This window comes from Amblyraja radiata, chromosome 5, assembly GCF_010909765.2.
Source record: "Amblyraja radiata isolate CabotCenter1 chromosome 5, sAmbRad1.1.pri, whole genome shotgun sequence".
NCBI classification, from domain to species: domain Eukaryota; kingdom Metazoa; phylum Chordata; class Chondrichthyes; order Rajiformes; family Rajidae; genus Amblyraja; species Amblyraja radiata.
In genome coordinates this window covers 29,294,232-29,315,297 of record NC_045960.1, presented here as the reverse complement: position 1 = coordinate 29,315,297, position 21,066 = coordinate 29,294,232, and the positions used below count along the sequence as shown (strand labels likewise).

Below are 21,066 nucleotides of genomic sequence, written 5' to 3'. Positions count from 1 at the left end.
ATGGCAATCAGATCATGATGCATGCATTGAAGTTAGAATCTTTGGATTTGGGGCCAATTCAACCTTGAAGTTTTGCTGGTTCACTGATAGTAAGGACATTGCAGATTTCATGGTGGTTCAATAAAGTTCATCCTTGTAGTCAAAGTGAAAGGCTTGGATGAAGTGGATGTGGAGAGGAGGTATCCACTAGGGCTAGAGGTCATCGCCTCAGAATTAAAGGACGTTGTTTTAGGAAGGAGATGAGAAATTTCTTTAGTGAGAGGGTGGTGAATCTGGAATTCTTTGCCACATAAGGCTGTGGAGGCCAAGTCAATGGATATTTTTAAGGCAGAGATAGATTCTTGATTAGTACGGGTATCAGGGGTTATGGGGAGAAGGCAGGAGAATGGGGTAAGGAGGGAGAGATAGATCAGCCATGATTGAATGGCAGAGAAGACTTAATGGGCCGAATGATCTAATTCTGCTCCTATTACTTATGACCTTATGACCATGTTGACATATGCAGTGTGGAGGGAGTTCATTATTGCACACTAGTTTGTGGCTCCTGATGTAACTTTTTTTCAGAAATGCTCCAAGTTTGAGTTATTTTGGCTTTGAGCATTGGCATCCTCACTATCTAACACAGGTTTTGAGTCATTTATGTGGTTGTATTGTGTTAATTGTGAATGAGATGATTACTGATATATTGTCTATATAATGTCCCAGTTATGTAGATTGTATAAAATGCTGAGCTCAATCAGAGCCCCATCATGTTACATAATCCAAAGATGAAATACTACAGGTTCTGGAGAAAGTGAGTGGAGTTGAAGAAAAAGTTTCTCAGTGTAAAAGTGAATGTATGTGTTGGGGAGAACTGGTTGGGCTCAAGGAAGAAGTGGAGCGCCTTCTGATCATGCTGTCATGGAATGGAGGTGTAAAGAGGTTGGATGTCCATGGTACAAATGAGTTGTTGAGAGCTGGGAATTGGAAACAGTCAAAATGGCAGAAGCATAGGAGGTGTTGTGGATAAATGCAAGGGGTCTGGACCAGATGATAAAGGATAGAGTCAAGATAAGAAGAAATACATTTGGTGGTCCAAGAACAAGCTGAAACAATGGGCCTGCCAGCTTGGGGATGTTGGGCAGGAGATAGAAGCAGGCTGCCTGAGGCTGGGACACTGTAAGTGTGATCTGAGCCCCTGGACTGTTTTTGTGACCATGGACTGATGTTTGATGTCTGGGAGCTCATGTCTGACGTCTGCGAGATGGAGGTCAGTTACCAGACCATAACAGCACCACCCTTTGATGCATGGAGGCAGATGAGCTTAACTTCACATCAAGCTTGGAATACATTGGGTGGCGACATAGAGATAAAGCTGTGGCATCTGCTGAGACTGATTGTTCAGGATCAGAAGGAATGCTGATTCTTCCCAGCTGTTATCAGGCAACTGAACCATCCCACCAACAACTAGAGAGCGGTCATGAGCTACTATCTACCTCACTGGAGACTCTTGGACTATCTTTAATCGAACTTTACTGGACTTTATCTTGCACTAAACGTTATTCCCTTTATCATGCATCTGCGCACTGTGGATGACTTGATTGTAATCATGTATTGTCTTTCTGCTGACTGGTTAGGACGCAACAAAAGCTTTTCACTGTACCTCGGTACACGTGACAATAGAGTAAACTAACAGCAGGGGGTGGTACTGGGAGGTAAATCGTGGCGTATTACTAAAATCTACCTTTATAGTTACCAATAAAAATTGAAAGGTACAATTTCAGATTGAAGTGATGTCCCATTTCTGGAGCAAGTTGGGCGAAGCAATTGCAATGTGTTCCCCCGTGCCACGTGCATGACACCTGAGGGCTATGATAGTGAATCAGTGCAGCTTGGCAGAAGAAGTGTTCTTTTCTGGTTCTGGCACCAAGCGAGCTGAACCAGAGGGGAGGGAGGATAGGGATCTGTTTTCAGTTGGCCTACTGGTCCTATTGTGCTTACAGAATGGAATTAAATTGAAGAATCTATTTAGGTTTATTCCTATGGGGTTTCATTGGTATTTTACTGTGTTCTTTTACCTTTAAATATTATCAGATGTTATGTATGCGTTTCAAATAGCGAATTAATTATTTGTTTGCCATTTCGAGTGTGATGATGTGACAATTAACTTGCACCATGCTTGCAGCAAAGCAGCTGGACAAGAATATTATAACTTGCTTTGTGAAGTCCACTGAATACTTAATTTATTAGGTCCTACATCCACAACATGGTAAAGGTACATTATGTACACCATATCACAATTATACAGGTATCTTTTTTTAATATTTTTTAGAAAAATGTACAAAATAGACAAAACTTTTAAAATAAGCACTGTGCCATGAATTTATAAAGCTTATCAATTTCATTTTCTAAGTAGCTTTTTTTTTTCTTTTAGCAGTTTTCTGTGGAAATTTGTGAATGTCCATTCACCGAATCCAGAGGTAACAGGTTTTTCAAATGCCTTGTAAAAATTGTGAGATTCTACCTGAAAACAGAATCTTAATAAAAGCTGCTGGAACATTTGGCTTATAATGTATTGATCTAAACCAAAATAATTCAAGACTAATTTACATAACTCCAGTAATCAGTCAAGATTACAAATTATCCATTATTTAATATCATGTCACGTTCTATAAGGTGTAAATAGATCTTGTGATCTGAAAAAAATGCAAACTGTTTAAAGTGGTAATTATAATGAACTGTACCAGTTAAGCCATTTGTTTTCATCATTTGCGTTGGTCTTGGGCAAAGCATCATCAACATATTACCAAATAGTGTTGCTAATCTTTATTGCTATATAAACTATTATATGTATTGCTTACTATAAAATGTACTTATTGAATAATTATTGACAGAATATTCGATCCTGCACAATTTCTTCTTTTTATTCCTTTTCATCATCTGTACGTGACTGGTAAAGCCAGCATATCTTAATCCCCCTTGATTAACTGGTAGTAGGCTGCCTTGTTCAATGATCCCAGTCCTTGAGTGGTGTTGATTGAGAGTTTAAGGATTTAGACCCACAGTTGTAAAGAACCGGTGATCTACTTCCAAGGCAAAATGCTGTGCAATTTGGAGGTGACCCTGCTGGCTGAGATGTTTCCTACATTTGCGGCCAAAGTCCGTGGTTGTTAAGTTCACAGCTTTGGAGACTGCACTGGAGAGTACACTGGGTAAGTGTAGTCAGTGATGGAAGGGATGAATGCTTAGGTGTTATAATGCAGGCTGTTCAGTCACAAATGGTGTAAAGCTTATTGAAAATTGTTCGAATGGTGTGGATCCAGGCAATTGGAGAGTATTCCACCATGGTCTACCTTGTGCATTAGTGAAATGTTTGATGACCAGTGATGAATTATTTCTCACAGAATACCCAACCTCTGAGCTGATTCTGTGATCATGTGGCTTGTCTGGTTGATTTCTGATCCAGTGTGACCCACCCTCCACACCCAGGCTACTGAGGACCCAGCAATGTTAATGCCACTGAATATCCACAGGATGGTTAACTGAATAGGTATAGCCATTATCTGGCACAAATAACATTAGCCACTCATCAGTGTCTGAATTTAATCTAGGTCTTGCTGCACACAGGTGTGCACTGCTTCATTTGCTGAGAAGTTGTGAGTGGAATTAAATGTGGTCATATCAACACACCTGCTCTGATGTTGTAATGGAAGGGTGAGTCAACTGATGATGGTTGGGCCTTGGACACTGCCCTGAAGATATCATACACAGATGTCCTGAGGCTGGGGTGATTGATTCCAACATTCACAACCATCTTACTTTGTATCAAGCTTTTTCAGGATGCCGCAATTCCACACCTAGTCAAATGCAACCCTCTCAGCAAGGGTTGTCTTCTCACCTCAGTTCTGGAATTTCCATCTGGTCCATATTTGAAACAAGGCTGAGATGTGCCAACCTGGCCAGTGGTGAGTACCTGCTCCTGGATAGTATTGTTGGCTTCCAACATTTTGCTAATGATTAAGAGTAAACTGGGCCAGATTAGATTTGTGTGCATGTGGATTTAACGGGGCAATGTCCTATGTTGTTGGATAGATGCTGACTGAGTTTTGTTTTGGTGGGGACCACAGAAGTAAGCCAGGCTGAATCATCTATTTAGCACTTTTAGCTGAAGAGGGTTGTGAATGCTTCAGCTGTTCGTTACCACTCATGCTGGAACCTGCCATCTTTGAGGTGGGGGAGCATCGTCGAGCTGCCCCTTCTCACTGGCTGTGTAATTGTCCATCACCATTTATAACTAGATATGATAGGGACATAGCATTGAATGTGATGCTCCCAAATCTGCATATTTTCTCTTGTTGGCTATTAAGTGGTGCTAACCTTTGAAACAAATGTTCATGTATTAACAATATTTGTTTGCTACAACTACATAGTTGCTTCTGTTAGTTTACCCATTCTGCCCGGTTTCTGTCCCCAGGATATTCCAGTTCCATTCAAGCTTACTGTGTGGTCATATCAAACACATCCACTATGGATACCCTATGCAAACACTCCTACCCTGTGGAGCCTCCTTCCTGGTTCTGTCATTGTCAATCTTTGGATTGTAAACTTCCCCCATTTATGATTCCCCAAATCCACTATCGACACCAGGTTTCCTACATAAAGAACAGTGCTCATGAAGCAAAATCCAGTCCTGCCCTTATCATTCCGTAACACTGGGAGAGTTGTGGAGCTCACAAGCTTCCTCTGGTCCATTCATATTTGCATGGCAATTTTTCCAATTCCAGACATACTGAGTATCCCATTGGGAAACTTACAAGCCCCATTTACAGCAGTAAAACACACTGTCTTAAAGTTTCTGGAAGGTGAACTAGTAAATGGTAAGTTAACACAAATCCACATACAAAGCATTTTTCACATTACCTTCTTGCCTTTTAAATCGTCACAAATGCATTCAGCGGCTATCTATTAATCCTGGCTTCTCTATTATACATGGACATAAATATAAAACATTATGTAAAAGTCATATGAACTGTTTCTTTTCTTGGCTCCTTCCCTTAATTTACTTTAGACACAAAAAGCTGGAGTAACTCAGCGGGACAGATAGCATCTCTGGAGAGAAGGAATGGGTGACGTTTCGGGTCGAGACCCCTCTTCAGACCCGAAACGTCACCCATTCCTTCTCTCCAGATTTGCTGCCTGTCCCGCTGAGTTAGTTACTCCAGCTTTTTGAGTCTACCTTCGATTTAAACCAGCAGCTGCAGTTCTTTCCTACTTAATTTAGTTTAGTTTAAAGATACAGCATGGAAACAGGCCCTTTGGCCCACCGAGACCATGCCGACCAGTGATCCCCACATATTAACTATCCTACACACACTAGGAACAATTTACACATACACCAAGCCATTTTACCTACATACCTTTACGTCTTTGGAATGTGGGAGGAAACCAAAGATTTTGGAGAAAACTCACGCAGGTCACGGGGAGCAGGATTAAAATAATGTTCCTTTCTTGGTGAGAGTTTATGCTTCTGGTTATTATACTTCAAACTTTGTTGAAAAGGATAAAATACATTCTGTCGCATGCGATAGTTATATCCCTATTACTAAGGATGCAAAAATTCACGGCAAAATTCATGTGTAATAGATTTTACAAAGTATAAAATATTCTCTAATTTTACTACTCCCAGTTTGATATATTGAAAATTACTGTAGCTTGTGTTTATATTTTTGCTCATTGTGACCAAAAAACGAAATTTCCAATAATCCAATTGTTCCTGATTGTTGGGCATCTGGTAAACTAATTAATTTAAGCAAGGCAGGAGTCCAGAGTGTTTATACGTTTTCTGTTCCCTTAAAATACACCTCGTTCACCGGAAAATGTATTATACTATGGTGCAGAATGGATAAAAAGTGAGGTAAAAGTGAAAAAGAGAAAGAAAATGCTTGAAAAACTCAGAAGGTGTCGTACCCTTTAGAAAGGAGATGAGGAGGAATTTATTTAGCCAGAGAGTGGTGAATCTGTGGAATTCATCACCATGGTCGTCTGTGGAAGCCAAGTCTTTGAGTATTTTTAATGTGGAGATAGATTGTTTCTTGATTAGTTAGGATGTCAAATATTACTGGGAGAAGGCAGGAGAATGGGGTTGAGAGAGAAAGATAGATCAGACATGATTGAATGGCAGATTTGATGGGTTGAATGACCCATTCTGCTCCAATAACTTATGAGCATCTGTGGAAAGAAAATAATAGTTTGGTCGGGTAAGGAAGGATGGCAATGAGCAGACTTTCTCTGATATGATGCGACAATTATAATCGAGTTAAATGGCTTTGTCTGTGTAATAAAAGACACAAAGTGGTGCAGTAACTAGGCAGGCCAGGCAGCATCTCTTGAGAATATGGATAGGTGATATTGTGAGTCAAAATCTCTCACTGCTGCCCCTCTGAAACCTCTCACTACAACCTTTGGTCTGTGTAATGTTGTGTAGTCTGACTATACAAAAGAAAGGATGGCAGCAAAAATGACCAGTTCTCAAAACAAATAGAAATAGCAAGTTTAGATAACTAAGCTGGAGTGTTTGGTTATTGATATGAGTAACATCCAATAGTCTGGCACCAGCAAAGTCCCAAGAGGCAGGATTATTGAAATTTTCCTGTGGTCCTTGTGATGTAGAGTATGATTTCCAATGTTTAATTTCCGATTGGAACGTGATAATATGGATAATATGAATAGCTGGCATAATACTTCTATACATACCAAAGGTAACAATTCACTAATGTGCTCTATTCAGAGCCTTCAATCTTTCAAAGATGACTTGATTTTGTGCATCATTTGAACACAATGAAAACTTAAAGTTTCAATATGTTACAGGGAGGCCCTGATATAGGGTAATGGAGTGTTACATCAAAGCCAGGTTTAATCTGTGAGATACAGTCCAACAAAACTAAAGAAACCATGCATTATTTAACGCAAGCATTGAACAGTGAAAATCCACTTAATTGTATTAAAAAGATGGAATGTTGGTGATATTTTTCCTCGAAAGCAAGATATGTCTTTCACCGGTGACTGCTAGCTATCCTTTTGCATTTTAGTCCTCAGTTTCTGGAGTTCCTCTTCCAAACTTTTAATTTGTTCCATCAAAGCAACTTTATCCAGAGTCGCTTTCTGATCAGCTTGATATCTTGCCTCCTCAATCTTCCTTTCGTACCACTTTTCCATCTGTGTGGAAACTGCCTCAAAAAAATACTGTGTGATTTCAAGTACTGGTGAGCTGTCCTTGCTGTGTGTAGTTGGTTGGGCAGCAGCAACCTGAGTGCTGCTCTGCTTTGGCCTGTGCTTTACACTCAGAGATTTTTTGGTCTGAGTGCTTTTGTTCTGATTGTGCCATCCTCGAGGTTGGCCACTTACTGCTTGATCCCTGAAAATTGCATTTTCATGAGAAGTGTGAAACTTGACATGCCCAGATTTGGGCAAAGCCGGCTCCAAAGGTGGAAACTCGTGATTTATTTTAGCAGCTCTTTCCTTTGGTCGAACTGCTGGAGAAGTTGCCCGAGGCATATTTGGGGAGGAACTGGAAGCTGTCACAGTCTGCTGTGTTGCTCCTGTAGAAATAAAGTTACAGGTCACATTCAACCCATTGTATTCAGATATGAAAAAAGTGTTTGGTTTAATTTAGAGATTCAGCGCGGAAACAAGCTCTTTGGCCCACTGAGTGCCCACCGATCCCAGCCACACTAGGGACAATTTACACATATATCAAGCCAATTAACCTACAAACTATACGTCTTTGGAGTGTGAGAGGAAACCGAAGATCTCGGAGAAAACCTACGCGGTCACGGGGAGAATGTACAAACTCAATACTGACAGCACCCGTAGTCGGGATCGAGCCCGGGTCTCCAGCGCTGTAAGACAACCGCTGTGCCACCGTGCGTTTAATTGCAGTTCCAAAGTAATCCATAAAATATTAGTGTTCAAAATTAGTTTCATTGATATGCGAAACTATGCATATTTGCTGAGGATTGTGTTATCTGCTTGCTCAGTGTTGCGATTAAATAGATTGAAAAATATTTTAAGATATTGACAATTCTTGATCTTGAATTGTCAACAGTAATAGGTTAAAATCTAATTACTGACAATCCCTTCCCACAGTTACACAGTTTCTCAGGGAGTTTCTGTTCACATGAGGAATATACTCAAAACAAAGTGATCTTCAATATTTCTTTTAAAAAAAGTCCTCCTTTCAATCTAATGTTAAAAACGATAATATTTTGATTTAAATCATTAATTATAGAGGAACACTAATAGGTTCAACAGTTGGTCTTTCATGGGCTAAGCATGTGACCCAGTGCCTGCAAAAGGGGCAGAGACTGAATCCATTCAGAAACACTTCTTCATCCAATGGATGATGTGGTGCATTATAGAGTCCGACAGAAATTCTTCCAGACATGTTTTTGAGGTTAAGGTTACTTAAGAGATTTGATGCACCTAAGACCCTTCAGAAGGGATCAGAAACCTTCCATTATGGATACCAGAAAGAATCTAGAGGTCTAAATATTTAACCATGTGGCTTTATAGATGGTACTCCAATGTACTGTAAATCTCTTCTGCATCATCACTCATGCTATGACATCTTTCCTTTCTTCTTCATCACAAAAAAAACACCTGTCAAAACTTTCTTTGCTTCCTGTCGCTGAGCCAATATCAGATCTAGTTTGCCGCTCCCCTTTGGATCCATTGGCTTTTATCTTTTGATCATCTGCCAAATGGGACCTTTACAAAGACCTATGTAGGCTGCATCAAACATGATAGCCTCAGCCCCCTCCTGGTAATCCTCTCAAAAAATTCAGTGAGGTTAGTCATTACTTTCCTATAGCAAATCCACTCTGCCCATCCCTATTAATCACTGTCTTTCTAAATGAAGGTTGCTACAGTCCCTTAGAAAGGATTCCAATAATTTATCCAGCAACAGTTAAACCAGCTGGCTGTAATTATTTAGTTTATCCCTCTCTACCTTCTCAAACAAGGGTGCAATCTTATCAGATCTCCAATCCTCTGATACTCAAAGAAGATTGACAAATTGCAGGTAAACACAATTTTCTTCCTTGCTTCTTTGAAGAGTTTGGGACACATTTCATCTGGACTTGGTACATTATGCTTTCTTTTGAACTACTCTTTGTGTACTGGGGTTTGGGCTGTAACTTTGTACCTGATGGTATATCATGTTGAATGAGAAAGTACTGTCTGCCTGATGCCTCGTCGGTGGATTGGAGTGTTGCACCTCCCGATTCTTCTGCAGAGCCACCATGCAGACTAACGCAGGGCTGTTGTGATTCTTCTCCGGGTTGATGTTTGACAGGATACGACTGGCAATGCCCACAATCCCTGTCGGTTTGGATGGTATCCGTGCTACAAGGCTCTGTCACGTTCTCACCATCAGGCGTTGCAGATTTGGACCTCGGTTCTCCTGACAACTTGAACTCAAGATTTTGGAGCTTGGACGAGCACCAGGATTTCACATCATCCACCATTACGGCCTATAGAGAGGTATAATTAAGCAAAGTGTTGGTACTTATAGGTGGTTGTGAATCATCTATGCTCACTGTTCACCTACCTGTTCAACTCATATTATGCAGATGTCCCAATAACAATGTAAATCGGCAATGCGCAGAAGACGTAAATCCAATTACCTGGAAGGACCAGACCAGACCCCTCTCGTTATATTGCTATAATGAGCAGGTTTATACTCCATTTAAAATCTCAAAAAAACATTTCAGACATTCAGATGACGTATTTCCTAGAACACAAGTAAACCCGTGCTCTACTCTCCCGGTGAATCCATGAAAAGTGACAGAAATAACCAGTAAAACCTTAGTGGCTGCCTGTCAGCAAATTCAGGATATTCTTGTATGCATGGTACTTTTAAACTGATTCTTATGACGGAGAAATACCAGTAGTATCATACTGAATCAATTGCCTAGGATTATTCAGGAAAATCCTAGGCAACCATCAATGTACACATTAGTTAAAAATAACAGATCTACACTATTCCGATTAAATCTTTTCATTCATCTTCAATCCATGTGCTCTAGTTCTTGATTCCCCTATCTCGGGAGAAAGACTGTGCATCTACCCAATCTATTCACCTCGTGCTTTTATACACCTCTATAAGATCGTCCCTCAACCTTTAGCTCAGTCCCTAGAGTTCTGGCAACACCCTCAAGAGTCTTCTCTGCACTCTTTCCAGTTTAATGGCATCTTACCCATAGCATGGTGACCAAAACTGAATACAATTTCCAAGTGCAGCCTCATCAAAGTATTGTACAACAGTAACATAACATCCCAACTTCGATACTCAATCCCCTGATAAATGAAAGCCAGCACGCCAAAGGCCTTCTTAACCCTATCTACACAATGCCACTTCAGTGAAATATGGTGAAGGCAGATGGAGGCCTTAGATGAGCTGTTGAAATGTTACAGCATAGGAGCTATGGGGAGAGCATTGGAAAATGGGATTAGCTTAGATAAATACTTGATGGCCATCACAGACATGGATGATTTGGGATGTTGGAAGGAAATGGAAGCTGTATGTCTCCAAATATTAAATAAAATGTGGTAGACACAAAATGATGGAGTAACTCAGTGGAAAAGGCAGAATCTCTGGAGAGAAGGAATGGGTGACGTTTCGGGTCAAGACCCTTCTTCAGACGGCGTTTAAATAAAATGTGGTGTTTACAGAACATGACAAGATAAAACTGGGGTAATGCTTATAATTTAAAAGGGATATAAGATCCTGGAAAATGCAAGAGATTTTTCAGTAATGTGGAACAGCAAATGGCTTGAGAGTAGGAAACCGAGGGTGGCAGTAGAGAGGTGTTTTTCAGACTGGAGGCCTTTGACTAGCGGTGTGTCGCAGGGAACCGTGGTTGATTATATTAACGGGTTGGATGTGAATGTGCGTAACATGAATGGTAAATTGGCAGATTATACTAAAATTGGTGGTACAGTGAACAGTGAAGGTTAGCTACAATTACAGTGAGATCTTGATGAACGGGATATTGGGATGCATCACAGCTTGGTTTGGGAACAGCTCCATCCAATACCGCAAGAAATTGAAGCAAATTGTGAACGCAGCCCAGACCGTCACACAAACCAACATCCCTTCCATTTACTCCATTTACACCTCACGCTGCCTCAGCAATGCCAGCCTCATAATCCAGGATATGTCGCACCCTGGCCACTCCCTCTTCTCCCATCAAGCAAAAGGTATAGAAGTGTGAAAACACACACCTCCAGATTCAGGGACAGTTTCTTCCCAGCTGTTATCAGGCAACTGGACCATCTGATCAACAACAAGAGAGCTGTCCTGACCTTCCATCTACCTCATTGGAGATCCTCTGACTATCTTTGATCTGACTTTATCTTGCACTAAACATTATTGACTTTATTCCCTTTATCATGTATCTGTACACTGGATAGCTCGATTGTAATCATGTATTGTCTTTCCGCCTACTGATTAGCACGCAACAAAAGCTTTTCACTCGGTACACATGACAATAAACTAAACTAAACTGGGAAGAGACATGACGGATGCCATTTAACGCAAATGAAGTCGAGTTATTGCATTTTGGTAAGTTCAACCAGGTTCAACGCATAAAAAATGGTAGGGCCCTGGGGGGGGGGGGTGTTGTGGAATAAAGCGATCCAGGTGTAGGTGTATAGTTCTTTGAATGTGGAGACACAGTAGACATCAGCCAACATGTGACTGATGTTACAGCTGTACAAGACATTGGTGCCACATGTAGAGTATTATGTATCGCCTGATTGCTCTGATATACAGAGGACAAAATTTAACTGGAAAGGGTGCAAAAAAAGATTTACAAGGATGTACGGTTTGAGTGATACGGAGAGGATGGAGAGGTTGAGACTATTTATTTCCCTGGATGGTAGGAGGCTGTGGGGTGCCCTCTGATATTTCTCAAGGCATGAGAGACATGGGTATGCTGCACAGACACTGTCTTTTGGGCAGGGGAGGCGAGATTGTAACTGGTGTAGGTTTAATATGAGAGGAGAAATATTTAAAAGGGACCAGAGGGCCAACTTCCTCCACAGAGAAGATGAGAATGCATATGGAATGAGCTGCCAGAGGAAGTGGTAGAGGATGTACAATTATGACATTTTAAAGACATTTGGATAGGAAAGGTTTGGAGGTGGATATGAATCAGGTGCAGGCTGATGGGACGAGCTTGGTTAGACAACTTGGACAGCATGGACACGTTAGGCTGAAGGGTCTGTTTCCTTGTTATTCAGCACTAGGATTTCATAACGCCCTGTATGGAAAAGGTTGCCCTTCTCAGATCCCCTCTCATCTTAAGTCTCTTGTTTTGGATTGCCCTACTCTAGGAAAATGCTTGTGACTATCCACTGTGTCTATGCCTCTCATGATATATCTCTTATTAGGTCACCCCTCAGGTTCCTTCACTCCAGCCCAGGTCCTTGAGTTTCTGGGCAAAGTGCACTGCAGCGATAGGAATAAGGAGCAACAGGTGCTGTTTCCTCTCTCTGATGAACAGCCATGTGAAGTGGCTGAGTAGGTAGGTTGTGGACTGTCTCAATATGTCATTGTGAATGGAGATTATAGCAAAGCTCCTTATACTGAATGCAGAATGTGAGTGCCCACTGAGTTGTGGGAGCTCAGAGCTCAGTCTGTAGACCAGTCTGAAGAAGGGTCTCGATCCGAAATGTCACTATTCCTTTTCTCCTGAGTTGCTACCTGACCCGCTGAGTTGCTCCAAGCATTTTGTGTCTATCTTCGTATGCAGCCCCTAATGGATTTTATTAGATCAGTGGACCCTGATGTATTTTAGCAAAATTTCAATAAGCCAGTTTTCTACATATGTACCCAACACCTGCAGCTCATAGTTAAAAATCTTAGTTAAAGGCACTGATTGCTTATATTTCTTTATCTGGGGTCACAATTAGTACGGGTGATTAGTATGGGTGTCAGGGGTTATGGGGAGAAGGTAGGAGAATGGAGTTAAAAGGGAAAGATAGATCAGCCATGATTGAATGGCAGAGTAGGCTTGACGGGCCGAATGGTCCAATTCCGCTCCTATCACCTATGAACTTATGAAATACAGATTTTACTATTTCTGAGAAATGTCACCCCTTACATTGTGGAGAAAAATAAAACTGGGAATCTCATTATTGGATTTAAAGTCCGCAGTCACACAGAGTATTATCCTGCACCACAAGTTAGGTACAAGCAGATAAGACACCTCAAATAACCCTGTTTTCCAATTTTAGGATGTGTTGTTGATGACGGGGACACATGTCTACCTGGTGTTTGTCTCCCTCGAGTCGCTCCAGCACCGCACGTTGGTCAATCCGGTGCAGGCATTCCGTCCGCTCGGCTGAAATCCGTTCGGATGTTAACTTCTCCAAAACTCTGATCTGAGGTTGAAATGTAAACCATGCAGTCAAGCCTCCATACACAAAATAACATAATGCTATATTCTACTGATGAATGATTTCAGGAATAATGCAAAAAATATTTTTTGGTATCAACTGTAATTATCTAGCAGGTTAACAGCCCAGACCATCACACAAACCAACCTCCCTTCCATTGACTCCATTTACACCTCCCGCTGCCTCGGCAAGGCCAGCATTATAACCAAGGATGAGTTGCACCCTGGCCACTCCTCCCCTCTCCCATCGGGCAAAAGGTATAGAGGTGTGAAAACGCACATCTCCAGATTCAGGAACAGTTTCTTCCCAACTGTTATCAGGCAACTGAATCATCCTACTGCAACTAGAGAACAGACTGCTAACCAGACAGAGAGAGAGGGAGCGGGGAGAGAGAGTGGTGGTAGAGAGAGGGGGGAGAAGAGAGAGGGGCAGAGAGAAGAAGAAAGAGAGGGGAGAGACAGGGAGAGATAGAGTGAGAGAGGGGAGAGAGAGAGAGAGAGAGAGAGAGAGAGAGGAGAGAGAAAGGGGTTCGAGTGAGGCGGGGAGAGGGGGAGTGAGAGAGGGGCGGGAGAGGGGCTGACTGGTTAGCACGCAACAAAAGCACTAAACAATCACTACCTTGCTACAAGTGAAAATAAACTGAAACTGAGCAAAACTAATGTGATACTGCTGCTGCAAGTAAGAATTTCATTGTTCTGCTTCGGTGCATATAACAATAAAACCACTATTGCACTGACAACTCAATGAAACCCTAGTAATGGAACCAATATATAATTGACAAGAAGGTGCAGTTAGAAGATTCAGCACATTTATTCACAGATTGCCTCTAGATAAATATTAGATCCATATACATTTATCAGACATCAAATTAAAGCTTTAAGGAAAATAAGGAAATTAAAGAAGCATTTTATTCCTTGCAGGGTAGGGTAAACAGTCTGGACTGACGGAAGTAAGATGGTGAAACTGCTGTAATGAATCCTGATGTTATTCCATTGCATTAAAAACCAATAGGGCTAAAGAAACAAAAACTCTATCACAACACAGAGTTTCAAGAGTTGAATTACTAAATTTAATCATTGTGATTTTAATAATATTCTTTCAGATACTTTGTGGGCTGCAGGTGCTATTCGGGATATTCTGTTCCGTTTCTCTGTGGATATGATAGGCGTGTGCATGGAGTAGCGGGTACAGGCAGTGATAATAAATAGCATATACCATGAGCGGAATAGGTGCAGGCACTTTGCTCTGGCTTTTATTTGACCTATTTGAGATTAATATCAGTGACCCATCCAATCAGTTTAGTTATGTGAAAGACACCAGCTATATATATATACATTGTCTGCATTATAGAACTCATATTCTCTGCTATTTGCAAGTGCAAGCCAGTGAAGGAATATTTCTTCACCAGATACCGTATTTCCCGGCAATGAAGACGCACCTTCGTCGAAGACGCACCACCCATTTTGAGTTACTAAATTTTGAAAAAGGCTGGCGGGACATATAATTTCTCATGCTCAAAAAAAAAATTTTTAAATAAAAAAATAAAGTAACAATTCAATTTGCCCAAGGCTTCCAGATCTCCTCCATTCTGAATGACTGAATGGATGGGGGGTGGAGGGTAATGGCAGGTGGAGAGATGGTGGGAAAAACGGGTGCACACCGGGACAAGTTGAATCAGTTGTGATCTTATTGAATGACAATACTAGTTCAAGGGACCAATTGAGATTACTTGCGCTGACACAGGAGTAAGATCCCCCGCCCGCTGTCCTGTTATCCATCACCCGCTGACTCGCTCCGCTCTATGATCTTTGCTCTTGAGCTGGTCCCTTCACTGTCCGGTCTCCGAGCCAGGTCAAAAATAGGGATAACGAGAGTTTCAAAACTAATACCAACTGCTTTTGTGCGCGTCTGTTGACAAGGCAGCAGCATTCTTATTCTGTTTGTCATTTTCACTTGACCGACAACCGCCATACACCTCCAAAGCATGTCCCCATGCAAATTTACATTGAAACACACGGACTGGGCAGTGAATGCCATGCAGTGTCACCCAGCGCAACAAGTGAGGCCATGTCCTGCTCCAGGCAGCAGTCGGAATTTAAGGATTTGCGGGAAGCAGTTGACATGAGCGAGGCCGGCTAGCGGCAGGAGAGAGGTTCAGACGGAGAGCACTGCCAGAGGTGAGCGGGCAACTGAGGCCAGTTGTCCATGATGTCTGGATCCCAATGCTCAGCGCTTCGTGTTTCAGAGTTGGCTAATGTTATTGGTTTGTAATTAGTTGACAAAGCCTTCATTTATTAATTCGGAATATCCAGGGGGATGGGATAAATGTAATATTAAAATGATATGCAAGGTGTCAGGCTGACTGTCACAACATACAGCCCCTATAACCCATTATTTCCTTGTGAAGCCTGGGATTAGCTGCAGTCCCAGGTCGCCTCCCCTGGGACTGGCTGTAGTGCCCAGGTCGCCTGCGAGCCCTGGGTCTAGCTGCAGTTACGCTGTCCAGTCCCGACTGCCGCTCGCAGCCACCCGAGCTACTAAAGTGAGTTGCTGGCATGAACCCCAACCCCCTCCTTCTCAACGCTCCTGCCCTCCCCGCAACTTTACACCTGGCTGCCCAGCCGTGCTGACCCGGGCCAGACTCCCCACACGCTGTGGAAGGAACTCTCCCCCCGCGGTGCTGTCCTTTTACAGCCACTGAGGAATAGCCAAGCCCATCTTTCTTGGCTAACAATCTAACCTTCGGCCCTCAAGATGCAGATACATTTTCGGGCCTTATTTTAGGGTAAAAAATAGCATCTTCATTGCCAGAAAATACAGTAATCAGAGTTTAGTTTGGTGATATAGCGTGGAAACAGGCTCTTCAGCTCACCGAGTCCATGCTGACCAACACTCACACGTACACTAGTTCTATGTTATCAAAGTTTTGCAATCACAGGTTTGTAAGTTAATTGGCTTCAGTAAAATTGTAAATTGTCCCTGGTGGGTCAGATAGTGCTAGTGTAGTGGGTGATCGCTGGTTAGCACAGACTCGATGGGCCAAAGGGCCTGTTACCCCGCTGTATCCCTCAAGACTAAAGTCATTCAGCAGTCACAGGAAAAGAACATTGAACAGGCAAATTAGAATAAAAACTGAACAAACTAATTTTCTTGAACTGGGTGGGTTTCGTCATTGGACCTTAATCTTTTCCATTTTTATAAATAATATCCCCAGTGGCAAAATTACATACGCTAAACCTCATACACGAGTTTTACCTCTGCTACAGTTGCTGGGAATCCAAGCAGTACATGTTAAATCTCAAGCTAGAGCCATATTACACAGGTGATGAATCACAGATTGCCATGGGGCTGATCTTACTTCAGATAGGATTAGACATTAGTGGTTAAACCATGAAATTAGAAAAGTAATGGAAATACTTTGAGCTACAGTAACAGTCGAACAAATCTGTGAACTATCTGGATGTAAAACACTTACCTCATGTTTATTCCTTCCTTCCAGTTCTCCAAGTTTCGTATTCAATTTTCCTTGCACAATCTCAAGCTCGGCTTTTATCTCTTCTTTTGTCGCTTCGAGACGATTTTCCAATTTATTGATCAGTGGCTCACAACGACAGCCGTTTATAGGGGCCTGAACAATGATAGCAACATTGTCATCTTTTACGTAGGAAAAAAATGATGAGCAGTTCACAGGAGTGTTAACAAACGGAAAATATTATCAAACAAAAAAGGACACATGGCAGTAAAATAGAGAGGTGTTAGGATAAGACCAAATGTTTGGTCAAGGAGGTAGATATCTAGCAGTCACCTCATACCACCAATGTCTCTGAAATATCCTTCATTCCACATGAAGGATAAACAAACTGACATCAATGTTCTCCCCCAGGCCCATAGTCCCAATACTGGGCCCTTAATGTACTGAGGCACTATTATTTGCAAACCAGATTCCCGAAGCAGATACAATACTTGGTGCTCCATCACCATGAGAGGGAACCAGAAGGACAGAAGTAGCAATTTTCGGAAATTCGCAAACCTCCTTGAAAATGTATGACTGGACGAAATCGAAGAGGTTTCAGGGTGCCATATAGAATCTTTAATCCATTCACTGAGAGGTCATTTATTTGGGCAGCACAGTGGCACGGCGATAGAGTTGCTGCCTTACAGCACCAGGGACCCGTGTTTGATCCTAACTACGGGTGCTGTCTATACGGAGTTTGTATGTTCTCCCCATGACCTGCATGGGTTTTCTCCAGGATCTCCGGTTTTCTCCCACGCTCCAAAGACATACAGGTTTGTAGGATAGTTGGCTTGGTATAAATTGTAAATTGTCCCTCATATATAGTATAGTGTTAATGTGCGGGGATCTGGTGGATAAATGGTGGGTGAGTAGGTGGAGGTTTAAAGGGATCTGAGTGATAAATCTCTAAAGAGCAATTGGTATCTGGAATGAGCTGCCAGAGGAGGTAATGGAGGCAGGAACAGTAACAGCATTAAAGACAAACCTGGAGAGGTACTTGAATGAGCAGTCATTAAAGGACATGGAATTAACGCAGGCAAGTGGGATTGGTCAAGATAGGCATGATGGTCTGCATGGATGTGGTGGGCCAAAGGGCCTGCTTATAGGGCTCTATAATTCTCCCTACTCTTAATGGACATGCGAGTGAGAATGGGTTACAGGGAAATAAATGAGGAAAGGGATTGTTGAGATTGCTCTGAGAACAGGCCTAGACTCAATGGGCTGAATTGCTTCTTCCCAAACCATATGGAAATAGGAAATATTGAAATGTCTCTTTGAAAAGCAAAGAAAACTGAATACAATCAGGCAGTGCTGGTCCACATCGTCCCACCAACTACGCAATGTAATTTGTCCTCGGAAGTGATTTTTTTTAATACAAACTCCATACAAATAAAAACCTGTTTCACACACATCTGGAATGTTTATCAACATACAGGTGTTCTGCAAAAGTCAGCCAATAGTTATTCCATGGGCACAAATTAATATCTCGGTTCAAAGTGGTTACAAATACCTCAACAGTCGTGCCCCACATGAAACAAAACCACAAAACAAATCACATCAAGTTGAATCCCACGGTTTTTACCAAAGGTACTAGAGCTCCTCTAGTATCTTTGGTTTTTACTATGTTTCCAATTTTAAACAAGAACATGCACAACACCCGGAATTTGCATGACCTCTGAATATGAGCTCAAGCACTTTGTCACCTTCAAGACCGGTTTACAAGGCCACCACATTGCTCCGCACCTCGGCAGATGTTGACTGGCCATCAAGTGAGTTTTCTTATCGCAATGAAACAATGGCAATCAAGCGGTACAGAATTGTACATTTACCTGCATGATTTTGCCATCCTTGTTTCTGTACAACGTGTACAGTTGGTAGGCACGGAAATTATGAGGGAGCAGGTGTTGCTGTGGATTCGGGGAACAGCAGCAGTGTTTATTTTTCCTTCTCCTGACGTGACTATTGTCTTGTTGAGGTTGCTGCTCTATCAATGGAGGAGGGTCAGAAAGAGCAGAACCCTGCACACAAGTAACACGTTTAATAAATTCACAAGGAATAGCATCATGTTCAAACCAAAACATAGAATATGGTCAATGGGACTTTATTGTCACTGTGGAACATTTATAAAATGTACAGCACATTCACTCTGAAATATACATTACTATGTTGTATAAATTCTAATAGAGTGATAGGAATAAAGTATTTCAGTAAAATACTTTAAGAAAGAACTGCAGATGCTGGAAAAATTGAAGATAGACAAAAATGCTGGAGAAACTCAGCGGGTGAGGCAACGTCTATGGAGCGAAGGGATAGGTGACGTTTCGGGTCGAGACCCTTCTTCAGACTGAAGAAGGGTCTCGACCCGAAACGTCACCTATCCCTTCGCTCCATAGATGCTGCCTCACCCGCTGAGTTTCTCCAGCATTTTTGTCTAACTTCAGTTAAATACTTTGATTAGTTCTTGATTAGTAAGGGTGTCAAAGGTTACAGGGAGAATGCAGGAGAATTGGGGTTGAGAGGGAAAGATAGGTCAGGCATGATTTAATGGCGGAGTAGACTCGGTGGGACCAATGGCCTAATTCTGTTCCTATGACATGAATTTATGAACTAAAAGGTAGATTTAGTCAAGATGTCAAAAAGCAGAATTGCACGCACAGAACATCAACACGTGTAGTAATCAGTGGTGAGGAATTCACCTCTGGGCTTGTGGCTCTCATAAAATGCTGAGCCAAGCAACTCAAAAAAGAATCCTATAGAACATAGAATAGTACAGTGTCCAGGGAGGAACTGCAGATGCTAGTTAAACGGAAGACAGACACAAAAAGCCGGAGTAACTCAGCGGGTGAGGCAGCATCTATGGAGCGAAGGAATAGGTGATGTTTCGGGTCATGATCCTTCTTCAGACTGACAGACAGAGGAAAGGGGAAGGAGAGATAGAGACAGTACTTAGGACAAATGAATGGGAGATATGCAAAAAGCACCGATAATCAAGGAAATGTGGAGCCCACTACGGTGGTAACAAGTCACACAGACAATGGCATCAACAGGATGACGTAAAACTAGAACAACGAGGTGCTGCTCCTCCAATTTATGTTTGGTCTCCCTCTGGCAATGGAGGAGGCCCAGGACAGAAAGGTCAGTGTGCCAATGGAAAGGGGATTTAAAGTGTTTGGTAACTGGGAGATCAGGTAGGCCAAGGCGGACTGAGCGGAGGTGTTCAGCTAAACGATCGCCGAATCTGTGCTTGGCCTTGGAGTGCCGTGGTCTACATGGTCCTGCAAAGGCATTTACAAGCACCAAGTGCGGTACTTGTGTTCTTCTAGTTTCCCTTTCTCCATCAATTGGCATCCAAGGCTGAATTCATTCAAAGCCGTTTGCTGCATGTCACTGGTCCAGTTCGTTCTGAATGAATCGTGTTCAGAAAAAGTCTGCAATTACCTTTTCCTTCTGCTTTTTCTTTCTGTCCTGCTTCCTCTTCTGTTCTGGGGTAGTCATCCTGATGAGGTCATCCCCAGTTTTTCTCTTCTGATGTCCTTGGTCACTGCTATGGATGTCATCAACTGAGACACTTCCCTGCTACATTCAAGAAATGTGATCAGTCGGCAGTGACACTTCCAGCTCTGCATTATAGTTACCGACAACGGGTTTGATGGAAAATCAGTGGATAGAAGAATATCACACAGGAGCTGGTCCTTCAACCTAGAGAGGTGAGACCCAGGTTCGATCCTCAACTGGGTGCTGTCTTTATGGAGTTTGCATGTTCTCCCCGTGACCTGCGTGGGTTTTCCCCGGGTTCTCCGGTTTCCTCCCATATTCCAAAGATGTTCAGGTTTTTAGGTTAATTGGCTTTGGTAAAATTGTAAATTGTCCCTCGCGTGTGTAGGATAGTGTTAGTGTGCGGGGATCACTGGTCGGCGTGGACTCGGTGGGCCGAAGGGCCTGTTTATGTGCTGTATCTCTAAACTAAACTAAACCCATGATGTCAATGCCAATTTAAAGTAACCCCATCTACCTAGACATGATCCATACCCCTCCTTCCTGCATCTTTATGTGTTTGTCTAAATACCTCTTAAACGTGACTATCATGTGTGCTTCCACCACCACCACCTGGC

At 42.2% G+C, this 21,066-nt stretch overlaps 1 protein-coding gene across 5 annotated transcripts in view; it reads right to left on the bottom strand.

The window, feature by feature from the left end:
- Positions 1-6,874: 6,874 nt before the first annotated feature.
- Positions 6,875-21,066, bottom strand: part of ankrd6 (ankyrin repeat domain 6) — a 113,215-nt gene continuing 99,023 nt past the window's right edge. For 3 of the 5 annotated variants that reach the window (XM_033020860.1, XM_033020862.1, XM_033020861.1), the window contains 6 exons: positions 20,393-20,530; positions 18,784-18,972; positions 16,916-17,068; positions 13,312-13,425; positions 9,182-9,509; positions 6,875-7,577 (listed from right to left, as the gene is read on the bottom strand). In XM_033020860.1, coding sequence (XP_032876751.1) covers positions 7,045-7,577; positions 9,182-9,509; positions 13,312-13,425; positions 16,916-17,068; positions 18,784-18,972; positions 20,393-20,530 — 1,455 coding nt within the window. In that variant the 3' untranslated portion in view covers positions 6,875-7,044. The remainder of the gene's footprint in view (positions 7,578-9,181; positions 9,510-13,311; positions 13,426-16,915; positions 17,069-18,783; positions 18,973-20,392; positions 20,531-21,066) is intronic. The other 2 variants (XM_033020865.1, XM_033020864.1) reach the window with 2 other exon arrangements.